The following is a 24,020-nucleotide window of genomic DNA, read 5'->3' on the forward strand; positions in this document are numbered from 1 at the left end:
AGCTGGGAGACTGTCGCAGGGAACTCTGGGAGGATCGCTGACGAGAGCTCCGAGCGGTACCAGGACGACGACGCACGGACCTTGGGGGCAGAAACCGGAGGTGTCTCGACGGGGGCACTGCTATCGGTCGTGACGGAGCTGTTGCCGAGTGATGGCTCGTAGCGAGGCTGCTGCTTGCTGTAGAGGTCGGGCAGCGGTCCAGCGTTCGGGTAACCTTTTGTTGGTGGTTGTTCGAAGGACAAGTGGGACAGGTTCAGATGCGCAAGTTGGGGTGCGCTGTATGCAGGTGTGACCGGGATCTGGGCGTACGACGAAGCCAAGGAAGGCCGCGATGCTGGGATGTCAGCTGGGCACACACGCACATACTGGGTTTGTCACTTGAATAGGTGTTCAGGGTGACAGCCGAAGTCCAAGCCCGCAGTACCACCTCGGAATGCTTCGTTTCGGTGACAATAACAAATCCCGCTGCATTGTACTCACAGGTGTTGGATCCCATCTTGGAGAGTGACAGAGTGCTTGTCTGCGGCGAATTAGACTCGTGGGAGAAGAGGGAGCTCTTGTTGCTGTGGTCGTCCCTCCATTTGCGGAGCCCTTTCACCGACTTGAAAGTGCCCATTAACGAGCCCCGCTTGTGGTGTTTCCGGCTGCCGACGCTTCCCGTCTCTCCATCCCGGTCTCCGAACATCTCAGAGGGCAGGTCTAGTGTCGAACCTGAAGGCACTGGCGGCAGCGGAGGGAGAAGGTGCGTCGAGGATGCAAGCGAAGCCTCAGTGACCTTGCTCTTGTGCGACCTGAGGGAAAGGGTAGACGCCTTTGACGACTTGCCTGGTCGTTTCAGGCTATTCGTGCTAGCATGGGACACTTTGAGCCTTGTGTCTTCATTGAAAGGATGTGGCTGGGAACAACGTCGTGGCCCGACGTCCGTGCTTAACCCACGATCGCCATCTTTCACTCTCCGTCAGAACGCGGAGAAGTGCTGTTCACTTGCAAGCTGCTCTTCCCCCTATGATTGCAGCTAACCTCAGTTTCCCGGATATCCCTCACCCGCCCCCAGCTCGCGCAGCAGGTTGAGGAGATCCTCGTGCGCATGGGCTCCGGCGGCCAGATCCGCGGCAAGGTCTCGGACGAGGCGCTGAAGGGTCTTCTGGAGCAGGTGAGTTGCACACATGTGCCATGGGCTCCTGGGAGCCGTTTGGCGTAGCTGCAAAATCCGTACGTGAAACTGACAGCAGGTCTCCTCCTCGTCGCAGCCCAAGCCCCAGTCGTCTGCGCCCGAGCGTGCCGGAACCCGCAGGCTGGGCGGAGGCATCACCGTGAGTACTGCTACGCTTTCAGCGTCGGCTTGGCGCACCTGACAGCTACCGTGACGTGGCTCGTGAGCTGACATTCAGATCCAGCGCAAGCGCGACGACTCGGACTCGGACGAGTACGACCTCTGATCTGCCCGACGTGGACTCTGGATCTGGATCGCGTCGGGGGGACGACGGCTACGACACTGTTGATATAATACTTCACATGCATGCATAATAGCACTGGGCCGGCTTGCTGAGACTGCCCCAGTTTCACGCATACGCAAAGTCTTCGAGCTGCCCTCGAGTCGCCCACGAGTGTGACTTCGAATTCTTCGGGTTGCTCATTGCTTACTGCCTCAGCTTGTCCACACGCGTTCGGCGCTCTCGTTATGGTCCAGGTGCGGGACAATCATACATGGGGTGCATATACATAGGCAAGGCGAAGCAGAAGGGTATGAACAATTATAACACTGCTGGAAAGGACTACTGAACCACGACGTGTCAAGATACATTTCCCCATCGAGCACTCCAACTCCCCTTTCCGCTACTCTCCGGCGAAGCGGATGCGCCTCGCACGGTCGTCCCGGATCGGCTCCTCCTCCTCTTCTGGCGGCATGTGCTCCGCCTCGAGTGCCGAGAACTCGGCCATAATGTCGACGACCTGCGGCTTGCCGCGCAGCCGGCGCAGGCGGCTCGTGCTGCTGCCCGAGTCCTTCGAGTTGACTGACACCGCGCTGTCGTGCACGGTCAGCGTGCGCTTCGAGCTGCTCATGGACCCGCTGCGGGTGCGCGGCGGCGTCGGCGGGCGTCCCATCGGCGTCGCGGCACCACTGCCTTCCTCGTACTCGCGCGACACTCCCGATGGCGCGACGACATTAACAGCCGGCTGCGGGGGCAGAGGGCGCGCTGCACGGCGCGAGGGAAGATCACTCGGCGGAGCGGGGAAGGCCAAGGCGCTCGGCAGGTCGCTTGGCGGCGCAGGGAAGGCGAGCGCCGTCGCAGCAAACGTGAATGCGCTCGTTGAGCCGAAGGAGAGGCGGCTCACTTCCTCACGCGGCTCGGGGTAGTCCATCGTGTCCTCGATAACGGGCAGAGGGGCGGGTGCAGCGACGGGCGGCGAGCGCACCTCCTCGGCCGAACGGGAGCGCGAGATGGCCGACGCCTGCGCAACATCGTAGCTATCCCGCCGGCCCATCTCCTGCGACGCCGACGACTTCGGCGACGCCTGGAGCTTGAGCTTGCCCATTGCCTCGGACGGGGGCTCGACAGCCTCCGAAATCTTGCGCTCGCGGCGCGCGGCGACGGCGCGCGCGTGGACCGACAGCTTCTGCGCGAGCTCGTCCGCCGAGACAGACGGCGTGTCGAAGGCGTCCCGGATGGCGTGGCCGTAGCCTAGCTCCTCCGCGTTGATCATGATGGCCGTCTTCTTGATCTGGTTCATCGACTCCTTGAGTTGCGACATGTCCTTGATCTCGAGCTGCCACTCGCCTGCGCCCTTGCTCTCCCCGCTGTCACCGAACACCACCCGAAGCGCGAGGTCACATCCCTCGGAGTGCGCGTAGTCTCGCGTGATCTCCGCCGATGAGTACCGCGTCAGTAAGCGCCGGTCGATCTCCTGGCGGGTAGTAACGTCGGGGACGAATGGCGTGCCGCCATTCCTGCTTGGCCGTCGCAGGCTGCCAACGCTGTGGGCGCTTGAGAGTCCGCGCGGCGAGGAAGGCGCAGAAAGAACGTGAATGTGCGCGACCGAGTGCTCGTCGGCCGCACCGCGCGGCTTGTCGTCGACAGACATCTTGAAGCAGGTGAAAACGAGTGTGCACGGAGCCCAACGAATCTGGCGACCGTTGTGGTTCTGCGTCATCTGCCGGAACGACGCAGGCACTGTGAGGACCGTGATCGGCTGCAGCTGGGAGACTGTCGCAGGGAACTCTGGGAGGATCGCTGACGAGAGCTCCGAGCGGTACCAGGACGACGACGCACGGACCTTGGGGGCAGAAACCGGAGGTGTCTCGACGGGGGCACTGCTATCGGTCGTGACGGAGCTGTTGCCGAGTGATGGCTCGTAGCGAGGCTGCTGCTTGCTGTAGAGGTCGGGCAGCGGTCCAGCGTTCGGGTAACCTTTTGTTGGTGGTTGTTCGAAGGACAAGTGGGACAGGTTCAGATGCGCAAGTTGGGGTGCGCTGTATGCAGGTGTGACCGGGATCTGGGCGTACGACGAAGCCAAGGAAGGCCGCGATGCTGGGATGTCAGCTGGGCACACACGCACATACTGGGTTTGTCACTTGAATAGGTGTTCAGGGTGACAGCCGAAGTCCAAGCCCGCAGTACCACCTCGGAATGCTTCGTTTCGGTGACAATAACAAATCCCGCTGCATTGTACTCACAGGTGTTGGATCCCATCTTGGAGAGTGACAGAGTGCTTGTCTGCGGCGAATTAGACTCGTGGGAGAAGAGGGAGCTCTTGTTGCTGTGGTCGTCCCTCCATTTGCGGAGCCCTTTCACCGACTTGAAAGTGCCCATTAACGAGCCCCGCTTGTGGTGTTTCCGGCTGCCGACGCTTCCCGTCTCTCCATCCCGGTCTCCGAACATCTCAGAGGGCAGGTCTAGTGTCGAACCTGAAGGCACTGGCGGCAGCGGAGGGAGAAGGTGCGTCGAGGATGCAAGCGAAGCCTCAGTGACCTTGCTCTTGTGCGACCTGAGGGAAAGGGTAGACGCCTTTGACGACTTGCCTGGTCGTTTCAGGCTATTCGTGCTAGCATTCACCTGCGTCTTCTTCAATGCACCCAGCTCCTGCGTGGAAGGAGCAGTCGGGACATCGATCTCCCCAATGGTTTCCATCAGATCCTCGTCAGACCCGAAGGAGAGTTCCTCCTCGAGACCAAGGGATTGAGGGGCGACATCTGCCCTCCGCACGGCCGCGCGCTGGCCCGAGCGAACACTGGACGGCATCGTGATTTTGCTGTCGGGCGAGGTGGTCGCTGTTCGTGTACAGGGTGTTGTCAAGTTGGTATCGGCTTCCTAGTGCTTGGTGGTCATGGGCGAACGGTGAAGAAACAGTCGAGTGAGCGTGAACGCAAAGTCGAAACTCCAAGTCACGGTCACGAGCACTTTGCTAGGTCGTGCAATGTGAACGCCCAAAAGCAGACTTGGACGTGGCGGGGGTAGTCTGGGCTAGATGCGCAAGGTGGTGGATGAGGGCGTACGCGAATACCGTAAGAAAGGAATGGCTCTTCGATCGCTTCGATTCAATAACGTCGAGAACGGAAAGGAAGAGTGGTATCCGCGGGTAATGTTGGGAGCCGAGCTGCTGGGTCCCGGTCCTTATCCTTTCTCCTGGTGGGTGCGCGGATTCCAGGCGTGTCGATCAGTGCTCGGATGCTCAGCACGTCGGATGCTCGACGTCGGTATCGATGGTGTGAGAGAAGTGACGATGATCAAACGAGAATGAGCAAGAGAAGTCTAAAGCCAGCGGCCGTTTGATCGTTGGGCGGGCTTGCGCAGTGTGGAGAGGAGAGCGCAGAGCCAGTCGTTGAGAGGAGACAGACCTTGGAAGCACAAGGAGAGGCAAATGTTCTCGGCTTGCGTCAGGGCATCCACAGTCATAGGCAGCGCAGCAGAGAAGAGGTGACCCGCCCGACACCAGCGGCGAACAAGAGAAACGACGAGGTACAGGACCGTTCAGGGCCCCAGTCGCAGGGTCTCGGGGACCTGGAGGGCCCATTCAGGGCACACGAAGGGTCCGAGCTTCAGTCTAAGGAGAACGGCGGCGTCGAGCGGCAGGCTCTCTCGCGCTCTCTCGCGCATCTCGCGACCATCAGACGCTATCAGGCTCTATCATGCTAGACAAGGGAACGCTGCTGAATGTCTGAATGGACATCTCGCGAGCTCGGGATGTGATTCCAACTTGCTTCTCCATGTCTTGTATCCTGCACTCCTCCACCCGTTGTATTGTCCTATGGGCCCTCGCCACTCCCTCTTCCGCCAACGTCCCATGCCATGGTTCCGGTGCTGCCGGAACATTGACGACTGACAAGGGAAGAACCACAGAAGCAAGCGAAGGAAGAACAAGCCCCGACGCGACCGTGTTCGATGTAACGTAATGCCACCACCATGCCGGGGCTTCGAGGCCTTCTACAGTTCCCTGCCGCTTCCCGGTCAATGCCACCAGAGCATGCAAGAGTGAGTACCCGGCCAGGTTCAGAGCGCCAGCGTTAGTACTCGGTTCAGCGGAGTTGTCCCGTGCCCGCTCAGGCCGCCCAGGTGGCGACGATTGCTCGAGGCTAGACCGCGGCTATATGATTCCAGCTGCGGCACCCCATGAGCGACTATCACCTCTAGGGCTCTGCTCTGTGCGCTGCGCGCCCAGTGCTCATGTCTGCATATCAGTGCAAGGCCGTGGACTGCGCCTCACGCCTCTTTCAATCTCTCGACGCACAGTCAATGACCCAGAGTGATCACTCGTGCACTGGTGCTGTATTCAAACAGATCCCAGCATGTGGTTCAGCGCAGTCAGCACAATGCCGGACGTTAGGGAATGGAAGCACGGAAGGGGGAGGGCGCAAGCCCCACAACACATGCGACTGGCCCTCTGCCCGTGCTGATCCAGTGACATGCCGTGGTCCTGACGCGCTGTCGCCGGTGAGCGCCCCGGACGCCATGGCGCATCGCGCGTGGCGGCGCGCCAGATTCGAGCGAGCCTGGCAAAGCTGTAACCGCCGTGCGCCCACTATCCCTTGGCGTGTTGCAGGCCTGCAGGAGAGCGCGCTGCTTCCCGGACTCCTGACCCACTTGCCCGTTCTCCGTTGATGAGCAATCTATGCATGATCAAGTTACGGAATGCGTCCAGTGTTCTCGTTATTGTGCGAAAGCAAAGACCTGACTAACCTCGGAGACGCTGAATAGAAGATCAGGTCTGCAGAGGAAGGAACCATGTTAGGGCCGCCAGGTGACAAAGGAACAAGGCACAACAGGCACACACCGTAAGCTTCAAGCTTCGCCGGTTTCGCTGTGGAAACAACTGAGCAAGCCGCACCATACGCACATTAGGCTCGGCCCTCGCAACGTCTCCTTGTGTTTCTGCGCCAATATTGCTCCTTGTTGGGGAGTACGCACTCCACACACTTGCCTGAAGCGTCGGTGCGTCGGCGTGCTGACCAACAGGCTGCTGATGGTGATGCCTGCGGGGCGTGCGTACGTCTGCGTCAGCTGGGCAACTTGGCCGGCCTGGCCGGCTTGATCCAGGCGATGTGGTGCTGTGCAGGATCGCCACCCCCTCTGTGCCCTGTGACGATCCTGCGCACGCTCACGCCGCGGCAGGCTGGTCGGAGCAGATCGCGGCGCCGCGCATGCCGAGCCACGCCGCGCGCAGCCCATGACTACGGGGCTTGCGGTGGCGTCCTGCAAAACCTCGCGGACCCCTTTGCGCCCTCCCCAGATTCCGCGATACCGGGCGATACATGCTAGGAATATGGCAAGGATCAGCCGAGATGACACAAAGAACGGCTCGTACGGCAAAGCAGACAGTGCCAAGTGCAACAATGACGAGCTCACCGGCTACCGGAGCTTGGGAGTGTGACCACTAGAGATGTGGTGAGACAGTGTCTCGCTCTTTGCTGCGGAGAGCGAGGCCGGAGCGAGCCCGAAGCCCAGAAGCCCAGCTTCGGCCGGCTGTCCCGGAGAGACAGGCGCGGAGTGATTGGAGGAAGCGTTACACTGGTACCATGGGCAGGTACCCTCCGGCACGCTCCCGCCAGTCACAGCGCGTACCTTCTGTACCTCCGCGTTCCTCTGTCTCGATGTCTCAGACGCGAGATCGCGAGACAAGCAATGGGCAGTGTGGGCACGCTACACGCTAGCACGCTGCTGCCCGACATGCGCGGGTGCATGTCACCATGTCACCCTCACCAGCTGACAATTGACTGACCCGGACAATACCGACGGAACCTGTTCTGCACACCGGTGGGCTGCATGCTTCCGAATGGCACTTCCATTTCTACCGGCCGTAGAGCGCAGCGGGATAAGACGAGCAATGCAGGATCTCCTGCGCAGGACAAAAGGATGTGCAAGGACGCAGGTATGCGCCTGGCTGACTAGCTGACTGGCTGGCGGCTGCCTCACGGCCGAAGGGATCAGCGGGCAGGGCCAGCCCGAGCAGACCCTTATAGAACACTGGCGCCCTTGCGGGTGTCGTCCTCCTCTCGTACGCTGTCGTAACGGTGTGTCTTGTGAGTCACTTCGCCGACCAGCAAGCCAGCGTCCTTTACAGCCACTCCCTCATGCATGTGATGCCGCTTCTCCTAGCCAGCACCGACACACCCGGAGAGGCCGGCGAGGGGCGTGACATGAAACCATCCGCCAGGCCCGGCACCCGGAGCGAGCGCGAGGGGCGTGCTGGCATCATCTGAATGTCTCCCCAAACCTTATCGCCAGGGGAGGCGAACCTTATCACCACCTCTGAATGCGGCCTTCTGCAGGTCACGACGGCGTCGCACACCGCTCTCTACCCACTTTGCTTTTCTGCTAGCCCTGGCTCCGGAGGCTACGGAGAGTAAGTGAATAATTCCCCCCGCTCAACAAGCTGCACACGTTTCCAAGCCACACTGTATCGCGCAGAAGGTTGCGCCACGCCGTCACTGGAGCCATACCAGTGCCGACCGAGCTGACCGAGCTGATGCGGAACGAAGACGGGCTAAAGAGAAAGCGTACATACTACATCTATGATAGAGAGGAACAAGGCGTCACTCTTCCCCGCGAGTCTGTTTCTGCGACCGGGCTGTGGGAATCGGTCGCCATTGGCCTCGTCGTCCCCGTTGCCCGCTGCCGCGGATTGTTCGCGAACTGCCGCAGTCCGGGTCAGATTGGCACAGGCTTCGAGACAGCGGTCAAACAGTTTCCATGAGATTGGCACAGAGATGGGATCCAGCACAGTGGTGCAACTGTGCATTTAGAAACCGATGCGCACGACAGAGCGGCCGACGCCCTTGACCCAGTCGCGGACACGGGAGGACCAGCCGCCAGCGGCGCGGACCTGGCCGAGGAAGGACTCGAGGCCGCCACCGACACCGAAGTAAAGGACCTGTTGTCAGCTCTTTGTTCGATGGCGCACAGCTTGTCTTCGCCAGTCCATCTGCGTGGTGGCAGGATAGGGCGGGAGCACTCGGTAACCGCTCATGAGGCAGAGGCCCCGTGGGCTTGTCGACACTCACCTTCGCAGCAAGCAGGATCACGCTCTGCTCGCGGAGAGGCTTCTTGGCCCAGTCGTCGAGCGCGAGACCGTCGAGAGCCTGCTCGACCGACTCGTCGTTCGTCGCCTTAATCTCCTTCACGACCTTGACATCGCCATCCCGCGCAGCAGCCTTGAGCAGGTCGAGGAGGGCGCCGACAGAGCCCTCAGCGTAGATCGTCTCGGCAGTCAGGATGAGGTTATACGGCGAATCCTTGGCGACCTCGGCGGCCATGCCGCTCCAGTCTCCGTGCGTGAAGCGGAGCTCGACGCCGGCGTCCTCGAGCGCGCTCTGGAAGGCGTCGAGGACCGCCGGGCTCAGCTCCAGCGTACCCGGCAGCTTGGGGGAGAAGGGGATGTCCTCCTCGTCGCCGACGATCTGGGCCTTGGCGCACCCCCGCGCAGAGTCGGGGAGGAAGGGCAGCGTGGCGAGGATGAGGTTGGGGAGGGTGACGAGAGAAAGGACGGGGAGGTTGTAGTCCTGCAGATGCAGGACCGTTTTCCGCCTCTCCTCCTTCTTCTCAGTCTCGCCCTCCTTGCCCTTCCCCTTGCTTCCCTCTGCTTGCGAGGCGAGGATGCTCCGCAGCAGATAGGCCGACGGCAGTCCCGTTCCGCAGCCGACCTCGAGCACGCGCGCACCGGTGCACCACTCGCCGAGCGCAGACTCAGTACCGAGAGCACGGTGCATGACCTCGACGAGATCCAGTCCACCCTCCCACGACTTCAGGCCGCCCTCGTACTCGCCCGGAATCAGGTCCGTTTCCGCATCGACATATTGCGCCTCCTCGCCCTTAGCGTTGTCATCCTGCGCGAGTTGGAAACGCGCATCGTACAAGTCACGCTTGAGCAGGGGAGTGTCGTAGCTTGACACCGGGTGCGTGAGGGGAGTGTAAGAAATGTCGGCAGGGAGAGTGGCGATCTGGAGTCAGCTTGATCAAGCACATCTTAGCTTTGGGAGTCGCGGCAGATGCCGCGCAGGCTGTGGCTAAGATACGACAGTCCACCCAGGATAGTGCTGCTCTGATATGCATGAGCTGCGAGCTTGGCAGACTCCTAAATGTCCAAAACCGCAATCGGATCCCACGATCGCTGCCATGCCAACGGGGCGGCCAGTGCGTCGAGACTCACGAGGTCCTTAAGGCTGATGTCGTGGCTGGGCTTGACCTCGCCGCGCTGCAGAGGGGCGGGGACGGTCGATCCGGACGCCTGCGGCTCCTCGGCCTCCACGTCAAAGTCGAACTTGAACATAGTCTCTAGGGTTGAATAACGGTGCTGAACTGCATCGACGTGAGCACACAGCTCAACTTTTGGAACGACCTCCACCCCTCCACCGGCTCTGGGCGTCATAATCTTGAGCAGGTGCGGTGAAGTACACGTCACGGTGTGATAAGCGTTGCTCTTAAGTCTGGTGGAGGTCTGGCGAAGTGGAGGTCGAACGGTGACAACATCTGCCTTCGTCGCTCTCCTCATTGTCCATCCTTGACTGCACCAACCCTCCTGCGACTTGTTCGGCATTGGCAGTGTACCCGTAAAGCTCTGCAACCCGATAAGCGCCCATCGCCACGACACAGAGCCAACAGACCGTTCATTTCGCCCATCACTCTGACGCTTGCTTCTGGCACTCCTCAGCATGTCCTCCCCGTTCAACCCTCTTACGCCGAGCCTCGGGCTCCCCGGTCCCACCGGCAACACGCCATACATGAACCTGGGAGTCTCGCCATCACAAGCCATGTCCCCCGCCTCGCCCTGGTTCAACCTGCAGCAGCCCGGCTCAGCCTCAAACCCCCTGGCCTCCCTCGGCCTGCCCGGCTTCGGGATGACGCCGAACGCGACGTCCGGTACACCGTCGGCGCTGGCCAACCTCGGTCTGGGAATGGGGATGGGACAGCAAGTCGGGCTCATGGCGCCGCCGACACATACGGTGCCCGCCTCGACGGATCTGGACGATGCTCTCAGGGTGTTCCCGGAGATTCTGCGGAGAGTCGAGCGCGCAGAGCAGCTTCGCGCCGAGTGCGCAACCTTAGAGGGAAGAGTGTTCCGAGAGGGAAGCGAGAATATGGATAACAGGATCGAAACGGTGCAGCTTGAGTGTGAGTATCCGATCACCCCCGAGGAATAGCTAGCTGCTGTGGCCGAGCTAACTATCAGACGCCCAAACTCTTCTCGAGCTCATCTCGCTCACGAGCACGTATCTCGTCGGTGCACTGCCGCTTGCGACTCCGCCAATTGGGGCGGCTACACCACTCGCGGACCTTGCTGCCTGGACGGAACAGAGGGCCGAGGCGCAGTTCGCCAAGCGCGAGGCCGTCAAGGACGCGTCGAAGGCTGTCGTCGAGGTTCTGTCGAAGAGGGACTGAACCCTGCGACCTTCTGGCGCTTGGACTGGCGCCTTCGTAGTCCTTAGACTGTACATCGCTAAGTTACAACTATTTACAGACAGGTGACATGTACAACTGTATTATTACTGGTAGGGGGGCGGCTGGTGTCCCAAATGGTGTCGACCGGCCCCATTCTGGCGGAAGTCGCGGCGGAAAGCCTCAAGGCGTGCCACAAAGTCGTCAGGGTGAATATGACCGCGGATGGGAGCAGGAGGAGGGGTAGGCGGACGGGCCACGGGGAAGGGGGGCAGTTGAGCGGCCGCATGCACATGTGCGCGGCGACCGCGTCCCCCGACCGGGGCCGGGACGGGGGCAGGTGCAGGAGGTGGAGCTTGGGCTCCACGACGACCGCGACCGCCCTGCGGAGGCGCAGGAGGGCGAGCAGCAAGGGCGGGCATGTTAAGCAGCTGGCGGCGGAGCTCGTTCGCGGCCTCCACGTTGCGGCGGAGGGCCTCCTGGTTAGCTCTGTGTGCGCCAGCTACTCCCATGGCGCCGTTCACGTCAATCATCATGCGGTTTAGAGCCTCGAGACGATTCCCAAGCCCAGCTACAAGCATAGCAGGCTGGTGATAGTGCTGGTGGACCGGCGCTCCCCTACGCGCGGCGGGGATCTCTGGGGCGTCGACAGCAAGATCCGCCTCATCGACCGCCACGCCATTGGTTGACGCTTCGGCAATTGCACGACGCTGCGCTTCGTCGCGGGCTAAGCGGATGCGCTCCGCCTCGACCCGCGCTTCGTTCACGTCGTACAGCGGACACTTGGTACCAGTGGGTCTTCTAGCCCCCTGTCCCTCAAAGTGTTCGTAGTTTGCGATGGGCTTGCGACACACGAAGCAGCTCATCTTACCGCATGCACTGCACGTCATCTTGTTACAGCCGTCCAACTTGATGTACGGCTTGCTGCAGTGCGGGCATTTGCGCACGAGCGCCTCGGACATGGCTTCCTCAATGGCGTGGCGGCTGCTCAGTTTCAGGTCAGCCTCGACTTCCTCGCAGCGCTTGGGTATATGGTCCTGAGAGTTAGACGTCGTGCGAAGTACGGACTTACAGGTCGCTTGCAGCTGCGGCAAGTCACCTTTTTGCACTCCTCGTTCTGACACCGGAAGAGCTTCTCGTGCTCATTGTCAATGACGATTGCGAATGGACAAAATGGGCATGTCTCCAAGCCCTCGATCGCTGCCATCTCGAGGTCCTTCAGTTGGCGGAGGCGTTGATACAGGGACATCGTCTTGGTGGACACGGCGGCAGCGATCACTCGTTCAGTGTACTCGGCGGTGCAGCCAGACATGTCCATGCACTTGATCACCTGGCCATCAGCACTGCTCCAGAACCGAGGCTTACCGTTTGCTGGTCTCCGAGCTTGCTCTCGACCAGAGAGCGCAGGCAATCTTTGCAGAAGAGGTGGCCATCAGGGCACGCAACGCCTTCCTCCTGGTCGTTAGTTCACCCAACGAGCGTAACAGCTCACCGGAGCCTCCTTGTCAAAGCAGCAACCGCATTCGATTGCGTCGCCGCGAGCAACCGCAGCCTCCTTGGCAGCTTCCTTCCTCTTCTGCTCTTCCTCGTCCGCCTCTTGCTGTCTGACTTGCTCGAGCTCTTTCTCAGCGGACAAACCTGGAAGTCAGTCGAGCTTCGACCAGATGTCACTCACGCATTAGCTCTTGGAGATAATGATTCTCCCGGTTGAACTCGACAACGCCGCCAGGGTTGATCACCGACTGCGACGACTGCGAGTCGCCATCTGATGCGGGATCTGAAAGGGGCGGCGCTTCGGCCCTCTGCTTGCCTTTCTGGTATCGCTTGCGCTTGAGCTCCTGGTAAGGCTTGTCCGCTGACGTGCTCTGTTTATGGAGAACATTGTAGGTCGGCACCAAGAGTCGGTGACCTTCAGTCGCAAACACTTCGCGGATGCTGCGGTTAGTTAAGGAAGGGGCCCCCTAACTCACTGAGGCAGGGGAACGGTGGCAAAGATGTCCTGCAGCAGTTCAATCGATCGCGACCCGTACTCGAGCCCACGACGGTGGTCTTGGCGATATGTAATCTCGGAGTAGTTTCCCTTCTCCTCGGGCTCGTCATCGTCCCCCGGACGTGGGTAGCTGTCCATCTCGAACGCCATCTCGATCGTACGCTGCACAACGAGCTGGCCGGGGACATTGGAGGTCGTGTGTAGCTCTTCAATCAGAGCTTCAAGCTGCTGCGCCGCCCAAACAGGACAAAGATCTGGAATGACCTCAAGGACCGACGGAACCAAGTAGTCCGCCCTAGGTAAAATGGGCTCAGCGGTGGGTGGCGTCGTAGTGTGGGTGTTTGATGGGCCTGCCTCGGGGCTGTCCTCGAAGCGAAGACGCTTGGCTGCTGCGGACTCCTCAGCAGTGACCGAGCTCCTTCTCTTCCTAGAGCCGGAACCGCGGGCAGGTGTAACCGGTGTATCGCTCAGGTGGCGAACGGGCACGATATAGTCGTCCGAGTCGCTGTCCGAAAGGACCATGATCGGCGTCGGCTGGCGGGGAGCTCGCAAATGAGCAGGGGCATGGTCAAGAACGACAATGTCATCGTCATCGGAGTCAGACATCGCCGCCTCCTCAGGCTGCTGGGGAGGAGGACGCCGCCCCCTTCCCCGGCGGTTCGCCATTCTGTGGCGTTGACTAACTGTTTTGTGGACACAAAGCACTGGCGAGTGATAGGATTGGTGTTTACAAAGCCGGTGCGAGGCGAGAAGACTGGGAGCTTCGATGCCCGATAGGTCGTTGAGTGCACTGGAGAATAAGTGGATGAGTGGGAGAGGATGAGGATGAGAAGTGAACCGTAGTTTGGCGCCTCCTGTGTCGCGGAGCCTTCCGGTGACCGCGCTGTTGGTGGACTGTGACAGCCGCGACGTTGCACGCCCTCGCGCTTCTGCACGGGCGAGAGATAGTGCGGTCTTGAAGCAGGGTGACTGTGCGAACGGGTGAGTGGACTGAGGCTAAAGCAATGACTGCTGCATGCTATATCCCCCCTCCTTTGCCGATGCCGTCGTCCACCGCGCCCTGCACGCAGTCCGCATTTGCCGCTCATCGTGTACCATGCAGCACCCCCTCCACTTCTTGCTCTCAGGCACAGCGCCCCCTGCCTGGCGTCTGATCTTATCGGATCCTTTTCAACCCAAGCGTCCATACGACCACGTGGCCTTTTACATAAGCACTCGACGACTGGTGACGCTTGCGCGTGTTGCAACACTTGCTCATCCAAGAACGAGAGCATCATCGTCGTTGACAACATCTGGAATCCGCCCAACGCGACACTTCCCTCGACCCCCCGGCAGACAAGCGACGCACAGCGATCTAGAAGTTTGCCATGTTCCTTACACGGTACGTTTTACGCGACTCGGGCCTCGCTGCACAGCTCGAGAGCAGCTCGACACTGATGACGGAATATTGACAGAACAGTTCCGAGTATGACCGTGGTGTGAACACCTTCTCCCCCGAGGTGAGTTACTCCTTCCTTGTGATAGCTGACATGACAGGGTCGTCTCTTCCAGGGTGGGTAGCTGACAACGAGGCGCCTTACTAACGTTCAGTCGAGTACGCCATGGAGGCGATCAAGGTAAGGTGGACGCTCGCTCAACGCTGACGCCAGCTCGGTTCCACGACCGTCGGCATCACGACTCCGTACGGTGTTGTTCTCGGTGTCGAGAAGCGTGTGCAGTCTCCCCTGCTCGAGTCGTCCTCGATCGAAAAGATCATGGAGATCGACCGGCACATTGGCTGCGCGATGTCTGGCCTGACGGCGGACGCGCGCACGATGGTCGACCACGCCCGCGTCACCTCGCAGATGCACCAGTTCACGTACGACGAGGAGATCGGTGTCGAGTCGTGCACGCAGTCGGTGTGTGACCTGGCGCTCCGCTTCGGAGAGAGTGTCGACGACGATGAGGCTCTCATGTCCCGACCATTCGGTGTTGCGCTCCTCATCGCCGGTGTTGACGACAACGGACCCCAGCTGTAAGCTGCCCAGGCGCAAGGTCGAGCTGACAGAAACAGGTACCACACCGACCCCTCCGGAACGTTCGTGCGGTATGAGGCCAAGGCGATCGGTTCTGGTTCGGACGCCGCCCAGCAGTCGCTCCAGGACTCGTACCACAAGGTGAGCTGCTCATATCTTATCGAAGCTAACGATAACAGAACATGACTCTCCAGGAGGCGTACAGCCTTGCGCTCAAGGTGCTGAAGCAGGTCATGGAGGAGAAGCTGGACGAGACCAACGTCCAGCTCGCGCAGGTCACGGGCGAGAAGGGCTTCGAGATTCTCGGCGTCGAGCCGTTGCGCACTGCGATCGAGTCGATCACCGCGTAAGACTAGTAGACTATAAGAGTGACGAGAGCGAGAAGCTATGTAACATCGCATGGATACATATTGTGAAATGTTGGCGGCTGATGACTCTTGACGGAGATGCTATGGCTCCTACCTACCCCTACTGATCTCTATGATTTCTCTCAATCTGCAGTGGCTCACGCCCAGGCTATGAAGACTTCTTGGGCTCAGCCTTGAACACCTTGATCCCACCCCACCGCCATCCGGCCGCCATATCCCACAACCCGCCCATACCCTGCTTCATCTGCTCCTGGCTCATCTGGTCCGCTCCCTTGGGGTCATTCAGCTCGAGCATGACGCCGACGTCCACTCTCTCTCCAGCCCTCAGGAGTCCAACAGAGTTCCACTCGAGCCAAACGCCGACCCAGCTTCCCGAGCCCTTGCGACTCGGCTCACCCAAACTCCTGACAATCTCTCTCCCCGTCGTATTCTTGCGCACCTCCACCCTCGGTTCGCGGGGGAGGCGCATCTCCTTCTCCCCCTCCTGCCGGGGCGGGAGGACTATCTCCTTCTCCGCAAACTCGAATACGAGCGGCAGCGACGTTTCGTCGTACGTTGGGCCCTTTGGTGGTCGTCCGCCTGCAGACGTCGAGGAGCCAGGAGTGGGGCTGTTGAACACGTCGACTGTGACGCAGCGCATAACCTTGGACGCGTCGGGCTCGAAGCAGAGTGAGATGCCCAGTGAGTAGTAGTTCTGGTACACTGCGTCGGGATACGACTTTGTGTCTGCAACAAGCGAGCGGCCGGGAAACAGTGCCGACAGAGCCAGCTTCAGCGTCTCCTCGTCCGGCTTGAGGCCCAGGAGGGGCTGGAGGTCGGCGACCGCTAGCATGTTGTGTCTGTGGCGGAGGCGATCCTGATGGAGGCGCGAGCGAAGCAAGCGAAACTGTCGAAGCGGAAGATGCCGAAGGAACGGTGAGGTGCGGCGATGAACGGTTGCCGATTGTTGCCGACCGAGAGAAGGTCAACGAGAGAAGGATGAGTCAGTTGACGTCACTGCCGCGTGAGCACTCGTGCGCCGCTGACGGGGGCCGTCTCGGAGTCCGATGCCGCTTTGAAGCCCGATGCAAGTGAATGCACGCAGAACCAACTGCGCAAAGAAACGCCAAGCACAGGGATAGGGGTTTTGAGACTCGATCTGCCTGGTACGGTTGAGGAGTGTGGGAGTTGTTGAAGCTTGGGTTGCTTTGAGCGGGACGGTATGTGTACCGTGCAGTGAGTAAGATCGCCCACCAGGGTGAGCGGGGCAAAATTCCCGGCGAGCGGCGAGCGGCGAGCGGCGAGAGCGATTAGGCAGCAAGCGGACAGGCAATAGGCTAACGGCTTAATCCCAATGGCGGAGTGGAGCAAAGAGTAATACAGACAGAAAGCGGGGGAAGACTCAGGGACTGACACGAAAGAGGGGGAAAACGAGGGGGCACGACCTGGGGAAGGCGCGTTCGTAGCCCCTTGGTGCGCCCTTCCTGGCCCTCCTGGTACGCCCACGATTGCGGCAAGTGCGGCTGCATGCGGCAAAGAGACGCCGTCAACGTCACGCACGGCAGATAACCAGAGGCCAGAGGAGCGTCTCCCTGCCATGCCACCTACTCCTCACCCCGTGGACACTCTTACATTCTTCATTCCACTCTCCACTTCACTCTTCTTCGACTGAACTACAGGTGAGCCAACCAACGCCCCGTGCGCACTACTGCCTGCGCACCTTGACGCCCCCCGGCGAGCCCGGCGCGCCACATGTTCAGCGAGGGCTGTCACTCGGCCCGACACGCCTTATCAACAACAAAATCCTCGCCTCTCTCGTGCCAACTCACGCCAAGCGTGTTTTCCACCTCCGTCCAATGCTCGATGCTAGGCGTGCCGGCACAGAAAGGGGAGGTGTGACACACTACGAGCGCACATCTAGGCCTGTGACGAGGAGCGAGCACAGTGCAATGTGCTTCCCCCCAATACATTCCGCTCAAGTCCCCACCACACTGCCAGCGTCGACCTCTCTTCTTCCCTCTTCCCTTCCCCCCTCTCTTTCACTCACCCCATCACACTGAGGTAAACGGCAACTGACACTCCAGCATACCCATCATGTCGGAGAACGGAACCCAGCAGCAGCAACAGCCCAAGGAGCAGCAGCCTAAGGAGCAGCAGTCCAAGGACTCGAAGCCCCACTACCCTTCCTCGCCCCTCGACAATGGCACCAACATCGGCAGTGCGTTTGGGCGCAAGGCGTCGATCTCGGGTGGTCAACCGTTCGCCCTCGAGCGCCGCCCCAGCACCGGCTCCGACCGCCGCAGCAGCAACAGCTCGTCCCGCCGCCCCTCCTTCGGTGCGCCCCTCCACGGCCTGACCTCGATGACCGCCGTCGACAGCCCTCCCGCCAGCGCGGCGCTCTCGCGTTCGCCCTCTGGCCGCAGCTCCCGCGCCTCCTCCCGTCGTGGTAGCGGCACCGTCGTCACCGTCACTGGCCAGCAGGTCGTCTTCCACACCAGGACTCAGGTCAGTTAGACTCACACTTCAGCTGAACTGACGATCAGGACGACGCCGAGTTCCCCCACGCCGAGAAGCCGACCCTCAGCGACCACCTGAGGAAGTACGAATCGCTGTTCACCGGTGAGCTTTTCCGCAACGAATTCCAGCTGATACCAGTTACACCGCAGCGCATGCGCATGATCGTCACCGCCTTTGAGGACACTCTCGACCTTGGTCTCGAGAAGAAGGGCCAGGTTGTTGTAAGTAGCTTTCTAGTCCGGAGGAGTTAGCTGACCCCGCAGCCTATGAGTTCGTAAACTGCCACCTTGCGAGAGCGTTGAGAAATGCTGACACAGATCAGTCCCCACCTTCGTCTTCGGCGTGAGTAGACAGCTTCGTCGGTGTCTAGAGCAAGCTAACGTTTCAGTGGCCCACCGGTCACGAGAAGGGCGAGTTTCTCGCCGTCGACCTTGGAGGCACCAACCTGCGTGTGTGTCTCGTCACCCTTGAGGGCGAGGGCAAGTTCGAGGTCACCCAGACCAAGTACAAGCTCACTGAGGAGCAGAAGCAGGAGGACGGCCAGGCTCTGTGAGTTCGAATTATGTCGTCGTAACTGACTCCAGCTTCGACTTCTGCGCCGACTGTCTGCACAACTTCATCTGCGAGCACCTGGGCCGCGACGAGAACGCCGACCACCTCCCTCTTGGCTTCACCGTGAGCTTCGTTCTTGCTGTTCTTAGCTGATTCCAGTTCTCGTACCCCTGCACCCAAGAGAAGATCGACCACGGCGAGCTGATCCGCTGGACGAAGGGCTTCGGTGCGCCCAACGTCGAGGGCCACGATGTTGCCGCCATGTTCCAGAAGTCGCTTGAGAAGTACGGCGTGCGCGCCAAGCTGACCGCGCTCATCAACGACACGACTGGAACCCTCATGGCGTCCAACTACGTGCACCCCAACACTCGTATCGCTGTCATCTTCGGTACCGGCTGCAACGCCGCGTACATGGAGACGGCCAAGGACATTCCCAAGATCGACTACATGCAGCTGCCGCCCGACCAGGACATGGCGATCAACTGCGAGTGGGGCGCGTTTGACTCGTTCACCCACGAGCACCTGCGTGAGTTACGCTACGGCAGTTCAAACTAACCCCAGCGCGCACCAAGTACGACATTATCATTGACGAGTCGTCGAACAAAGTGGGCGAGCAGGCGTTCGAGAAGATGATTGCGGGCCTGTACCTGGGCGAGATCTTCCGTCTCGTGTTGATGGAGATGATCGACGCAGGCGACCTCTTCCTCGGCCAGAACACGTACAAGCTCGAAAAGGCGTATGCGTTCGACACGGCCTTCCTGTCCCTGATGGAGGCGGACCCGACGGACGAGCTGCTGATGGCGATCGGCATCTTCAACCACTTCTTCGGTCTCGAGACGACGCTCGAGGAGCGCCAGTTCTTCCGCTCCCTCGCCAAGCTTATCGGTACCCGCTCCGCGCGCCTGTCGGCGTGTGGCATCGCCGCCATCGTCCACAAGAAGGGATACCTGAAGGAAGGATGCGCCGTTGGCGCGGACGGATCGCTGTACAAGAAGTACCCCCACTTCCCGGAGCGCATTGAGCAGGCCCTCGTCGACATCTTCGGAGAGGACGGCAAGAAGATCACGACCCACAATGCCGAGGACGGATCGGGTGTCGGCTCGGCCATCATTGCCGGTGAGTTGAGATTTGGTGCCCGTGAACTGACAGCCAGCCATGACCATGCAGCGCAAGAAGGACGGCCTGTACCCCGACTACTAAGTGTGTCGCTGTTGTCGGCAACCATAATATCATATCAAAATAGAAGGAAAAGACATAAGAAAGTGCGCACCCGCACGCCATGTACGTCAAGAGTTATATGCATCGAGTAGCAGAGCGGTTCAGCAGACATACATTCAAGAAGTGGGTTACAGACACGTTGGTTTATAGTATTTACGGGTTTATCTTCTTCGCGCTTCTTTCATCATGCTTTGGGTTTGTGTTCTTCAGATTCAAAAATGGTAGTGACAATCGGAGATTTGTGGATAATGACTAAACAACGTTTGGTATCACCGAAATGCAATGTTTACTTCTTGCAAGCAGAGGGGGGCACCTTGTGTCCGTCCTCGCGGACGCCGCCGCCCCAGGGGGTCTGGCCGACAATCTTGGCGTCGGCGCCGAGACCGCGCTCGGCAAACGCCTTCCAGATGATGCACGCGTTCTCTCCGCCGGTCAGGATCTCGTCGGCCTGGACAATGGCGTCGCGCGCCTCGAAGAACGAGGGGCGGCACGGCTGCAGCTTCATCGCCGACACGATGAGCTGGAGCGCGAGCGTGTTGCCGTGCTTCGGGACGAGGGGCTTGGGCTTGCCTGTCTCGTCGACCTCGAGCGTCTTCGTGTAGTAGTCGTTGGGCTTGGACGGGTCCTCGGGAGGGAAGAGCGTGTCGCTGAAGCCGTACTTCTCGATCAGGCGCTGGTTGAGCACGAACAGGAACTCAGCCCACACCTCGCCGATCGCGTGCACGCCCCAGTAGCCCGGCTTGTCGAGCGTCTTGTACGTCGACGGGTTGTCCGTCGAGTTCGTGCTGTAGATGTAGTTGCGGATACCGGACTTCTGGTTCGCGGCCCAGGCACCCATGGGGTACTTGTCCGAGTCGTCGTTCTTCTTGCGCTCGTGGACCTGGCGAATGAGGGTGGCAATGGCATCTCCCCAGCCCTCGCCCATGCCGCCGGCCTCACCCCAACCGAGACAGCCAGAGTTGGCGGGTCCACCGGTGAGACGGGTGGACAGACCGTGCGAGTACTCGTGGATAACGATGCCAGCCTCGAGGTCACCGTCACGGTAAGGAGTGGCAGTGTCCCAGATGTACATGCGCATGCGGGGCGCCTGACCGTCCGGCGGCGTCATGAAGTTGGCATTGTTGTAGCCAGAGCCGTCCTGCGCGTTGGCAATGACGGGGTCACCACCACGGCCACCCTTCTCAAAGTTGTACATCTGGAAGTTGCCAGAGACCTCGTCGAAGCCGAGACGGTGGAGCAGGTCATGGTACGCGTTACACGTGTAGAAGAGCTGCGTGATCGCAAAGTCGACGTACTCCTTGGGAGCGAGGCCGTCCGGCTCTCCGTAGTCGTACTTGAAGTTCATGTCCTTGGCAACAGGGCGGTGGTTGTCCAGGAAGTTGTTGCGACCCTCCCAGTCCTCGTGGGCGAGGACGTTGTTGCCGATGGTCGAGGCGACAGTCGTGTTGCCACCGTGCTTGTACGAGCCGGGGAACTTGGCGTTGGGCCAGGGGTTCGACTTGGTCGGGAACGTGTGCCAGCCGAGAGGCGACGCCACAGAGTCCCAGGGGTCCTTGACGACCTGGTGCTTGCCAGTGGTGGGGTCGTTGACGCCCCACGGGAAGACATCGTACGAGGCGTGCTCGCCGTTGGGCTCAGAAGGCAGGGGCTTCTGCTTGCCGGCACGGGCGTCGACATGGTGGTGGTCCGAAGCGTCAGAGGCCCAGTCGACGATGCGCTGGATCTGGCCGGTGTGGACGTCGGCATAAGCCTCATACCAGTTGTCCTTCATCTCAATCTCGAACTTGTAGACGAGGACGGGGAGACCGTCGCTGGTCTGGGTCCACATGAGACGAGCGGGAATGTCGGCGACGACGTCAAAGGCACGGAGAATCTCACCCGAGATGCGTTCGGTGGGAGGCTCGGCGTGAGCCTTCTTGGGCTTGAGGCTGTGCTCGGGAGTCGCAAGGAGGAGGGACGGGTCGAGAGCAATCGCGTTGTCCGAGAGGTGAGGGAGGAAGTGAGCCAGAACCTCCGTGGGGCTCTTCATGCCCTTGTTGGGCATGCGTTCGCAGAGAACGACGTGGTTGTCAACGTGCTGCTTGTTCTTGCGGATGTTCTCCTTGGTGTGCTCGTCGACCTCGACCCACTCCTCGATCTCGCCGTTGAGCCAAGCGGAGAGCGCCTGCTTGGCCATGGCAAAGGCGCCGGTCGGGCGCTTGGTCTTCTGGAAGGCGGCGTGGTGGTCGTTGGCGGCCTTGATGACCTCAGTACAGGCGGAGTTCGTGTCGCGGTTGTAGTCCATCAGGGGAATCTCAGATCCAGGGTGGAACGAGTTGCCCCACGAGAGCACGCGACCATGACGGTCAATGTTCAGGTTGATGTCACCATCGCTGACCTCGAGGCCGTTGAGGACCTGACGGGCGTAGACGTGGGTGACCTGCGTGCGGGGATCGGTGTACGACTGTAGAGTATTAGCTCGGGATCCTCGGCAGTGTCCGTTGGTGGGGGAGAAGTGTTACGCGTGATCGCGTGATGTTGTGCCCCACACCGGGGAATGTGGCATGAATGCTCCAGCGGGATGCTGAGGCGATACACAGCCGAAGCCGCGCTAACGAGCCGGAACACTCGGTGGAGCGTTCACGGTCACTTCTGATGACACTGAGAGATGGATGGCACTCTGGAGAAGCATGCGACAGATCGGGACACTGAGCGGATGGGTGGCAAATGACACTTACGTCGTCGCGGATGTAGAAGCCCTCTCCCTCGGTGGTGCCGAGCTTCTCAGAGATGAAGCCAGCAGCAATCTTGAGAGGGTCGCTATCAGAGGAGAGCGAGGCCGAGTGCTCGGGGTGGAGCTCCCAGGTCGAGTGCTTGTGTGCGGGGCCATAGGAGACCGACTTGCGGACGGGCGCATGCGCGTCGGGCAGGACGGCCGCGGCGGCGAGCACTGGGAGGAGGGCGAGGAGTGCTGCCGAGCGCATTATGGGTAAGGACAGGCAGAGAAGGAGCAGGCGAGTATTCTATGCAGTTCTAACCAGCAAGTGTTCTGTGATCTGACAGGGGAGAGGCAAAGGAGTGGAAAGGAGAGGATGGGGAAGAGAGGCAAGAGACGCGGTCCGGGGCTGATAAGGGGAGCCGGAGAGGGCCGAGTGTGTACCCCGTCCAGTCAGTAGTGGGTGGAGTGGCGAGTCGCGGGACCAAATCTGAGGTGTCCCGGTGGCGCGGCGCCGGGTGCTCGGGTGAGCGCGTCCATGCGTGCCATGTATGGTGACTCGGCACCCAGTCAGATGCAGTCATTGTGCATCAATCGTCGGGTAATCGGCTAGCTGCGAAGGCCGCTACGGGTTGGCTCATGCAAGCCCTCAGGAGTAAGGGGAGATGTGAAAGAGGCTGGGGGTAGACAATGCGTCACTGCGTCACCCGTAGCGCCGCGCGATCCGATCGGTCGCCACCCATTGTAGCCCATATCTGTCGCCATCCAGTCGCCTCCCATCGTGCGACTGGGCGACCGAATCGCCAGGCTATCGTCTGTACACGTGATCGTGTCTTTGTGCGCACCCGCAAAGCTTCACCGCGGGAAGAGTGAGCAAGGGGAAGAGCACGTCACGCTGTGCTGCCCGTGCTGTGCATTTGCTTCTGCAGGATGGGTGGGCTATAGAACTGCAGAAGTGGGGGGGGGCAGGGACAATCACAAGCTTCGGTGGGCAGGGGCTCGTGTCATCGCATTCTAGTATCTCGGCCAGCCCGCATGGTCCAGGGCTTCTGGTGTGCCGTTGATAAGCACGATAAACCCCCATCAGCGGGTGTCACAGTGCAGTCACTCTATCATGGATGTCACACAATCTCGGCGCCCCGCACTGCCCACACCCCATGCGTCGAATGATAGCGTCATCCACCGTGCGCATTGAGCATGGCGATCGGGCCAGTCAGCGAGCCCACCCGATGGTGACCATGGGCAGTGTGCAGTAGCAAGTGGAGTTATATACGCATGGGACAAACGTCGTAGAGCAGTCTCATCCCCAGACCAGCAGTTCGACCCCTCCACGCGCTCTCGAGACAACTCAAACAGTCCCGCTGTTGTCACACTTGACTGATCGCAGCTGACAACTCACCCGGCAGTTCCCGGGATCCACCACGCGATAACTACCAGACGCACACTACCCAGGCTAACCGAACAAATGGAATAATAGGAAGGCGGACCACACAGTCGTCGCAGCGGGGCGCATGGGTTCCTTGTGCTCCGATGGTCACAAGAGCGCCTGGAACTGAGCCAGAGCTTTGGAAGGTCTACCATCTGGCCGGCTTCGGATCGCTTGTTGATCGACCAGGCGATCACGATATCGGTCATCGCCTATTGGCGCCTGCCGCACATCCGTGGAGGAAAGAGTCGGCCGAACCCCGAAGTAGTGTGAGCTGCGACGGCTGACATGCAGAAGCGGTAGCGCGAGATAGACAGCGCGCGGCCAGTGTGACGCAGCGTATCTAATCAGCGTGCGGACGTTGGCCGGCGAGTGTCCAGCTTGCAATTGGA

At 60.4% G+C, this 24,020-nt stretch overlaps 9 protein-coding genes across 9 annotated transcripts; 4 read left to right on the top strand and 5 right to left on the bottom strand.

The window, feature by feature from the left end:
- Positions 1-1,836: 1,836 nt before the first annotated feature.
- On the bottom strand, positions 1,837-4,241 carry A1Q1_08142 (uncharacterized protein; the record flags this gene model as incomplete). The annotated part of the gene is made up of 2 exons (XM_014326289.1): positions 1,837-3,530; positions 3,677-4,241. 2 exons carry the CDS (start codon positions 4,239-4,241, stop codon positions 1,837-1,839), a joined length of 2,259 nt encoding a protein of 752 aa, XP_014181764.1.
- Positions 4,242-8,235: 3,994 nt separating this feature from the next.
- Positions 8,236-10,029, bottom strand: A1Q1_08143 (uncharacterized protein; the record flags this gene model as incomplete). Its single annotated transcript, XM_014326290.1, has 3 exons — positions 8,236-8,367; positions 8,498-9,433; positions 9,643-10,029. 3 exons carry the CDS (start codon positions 10,027-10,029, stop codon positions 8,236-8,238), a joined length of 1,455 nt encoding a protein of 484 aa, XP_014181765.1.
- A 115-nt stretch (positions 10,030-10,144) lies between these two features.
- On the top strand, positions 10,145-10,871 carry A1Q1_08144 (uncharacterized protein; the record flags this gene model as incomplete). The annotated part of the gene is made up of 2 exons (XM_014326291.1): positions 10,145-10,604; positions 10,663-10,871. The coding sequence occupies 2 exons, from the start codon at positions 10,145-10,147 to the stop codon at positions 10,869-10,871; spliced, it is 669 nt and encodes a 222-aa protein (XP_014181766.1).
- Positions 10,872-10,975: 104 nt separating this feature from the next.
- Positions 10,976-13,524, bottom strand: A1Q1_08145 (uncharacterized protein; the record flags this gene model as incomplete). Its single annotated transcript, XM_014326292.1, has 6 exons — positions 10,976-11,890; positions 11,941-12,189; positions 12,234-12,323; positions 12,361-12,488; positions 12,544-12,803; positions 12,899-13,524. The coding sequence occupies 6 exons, from the start codon at positions 13,522-13,524 to the stop codon at positions 10,976-10,978; spliced, it is 2,268 nt and encodes a 755-aa protein (XP_014181767.1).
- Positions 13,525-14,225: 701 nt separating this feature from the next.
- A1Q1_08146 (proteasome subunit alpha type 5) lies at positions 14,226-15,223 on the top strand (the record flags this gene model as incomplete). The annotated part of the gene is made up of 5 exons (XM_014326293.1): positions 14,226-14,239; positions 14,318-14,357; positions 14,508-14,872; positions 14,912-15,014; positions 15,068-15,223. 5 exons carry the CDS (start codon positions 14,226-14,228, stop codon positions 15,221-15,223), a joined length of 678 nt encoding a protein of 225 aa, XP_014181768.1.
- Positions 15,224-15,389: 166 nt separating this feature from the next.
- On the bottom strand, positions 15,390-16,073 carry A1Q1_08147 (uncharacterized protein; the record flags this gene model as incomplete). Its single annotated transcript, XM_014326294.1, has 1 exon — positions 15,390-16,073. The coding sequence occupies one exon, from the start codon at positions 16,071-16,073 to the stop codon at positions 15,390-15,392; it is 684 nt and encodes a 227-aa protein (XP_014181769.1).
- Positions 16,074-17,314: 1,241 nt separating this feature from the next.
- Positions 17,315-18,290, top strand: A1Q1_08148 (hexokinase; the record flags this gene model as incomplete). Its single annotated transcript, XM_014326295.1, has 5 exons — positions 17,315-17,725; positions 17,776-17,958; positions 18,001-18,007; positions 18,060-18,079; positions 18,126-18,290. The coding sequence occupies 5 exons, from the start codon at positions 17,315-17,317 to the stop codon at positions 18,288-18,290; spliced, it is 786 nt and encodes a 261-aa protein (XP_014181770.1).
- Positions 18,291-18,550: 260 nt separating this feature from the next.
- On the top strand, positions 18,551-19,489 carry A1Q1_08149 (hexokinase; the record flags this gene model as incomplete). Its single annotated transcript, XM_014326296.1, has 3 exons — positions 18,551-18,815; positions 18,896-19,405; positions 19,443-19,489. The coding sequence occupies 3 exons, from the start codon at positions 18,551-18,553 to the stop codon at positions 19,487-19,489; spliced, it is 822 nt and encodes a 273-aa protein (XP_014181771.1).
- Positions 19,490-19,793: 304 nt separating this feature from the next.
- A1Q1_08150 (Extracellular elastinolytic metalloproteinase precursor) lies at positions 19,794-22,470 on the bottom strand (the record flags this gene model as incomplete). Its single annotated transcript, XM_014326297.1, has 2 exons — positions 19,794-21,950; positions 22,225-22,470. 2 exons carry the CDS (start codon positions 22,468-22,470, stop codon positions 19,794-19,796), a joined length of 2,403 nt encoding a protein of 800 aa, XP_014181772.1.
- Positions 22,471-24,020: the final 1,550 nt, after the last annotated feature.

Source organism: Trichosporon asahii, assembly GCF_000293215.1.
Source record: "Trichosporon asahii var. asahii CBS 2479 unplaced genomic scaffold scaffold00018, whole genome shotgun sequence".
Taxonomy (NCBI): Eukaryota; Fungi; Basidiomycota; class Tremellomycetes; order Trichosporonales; family Trichosporonaceae; genus Trichosporon; species Trichosporon asahii.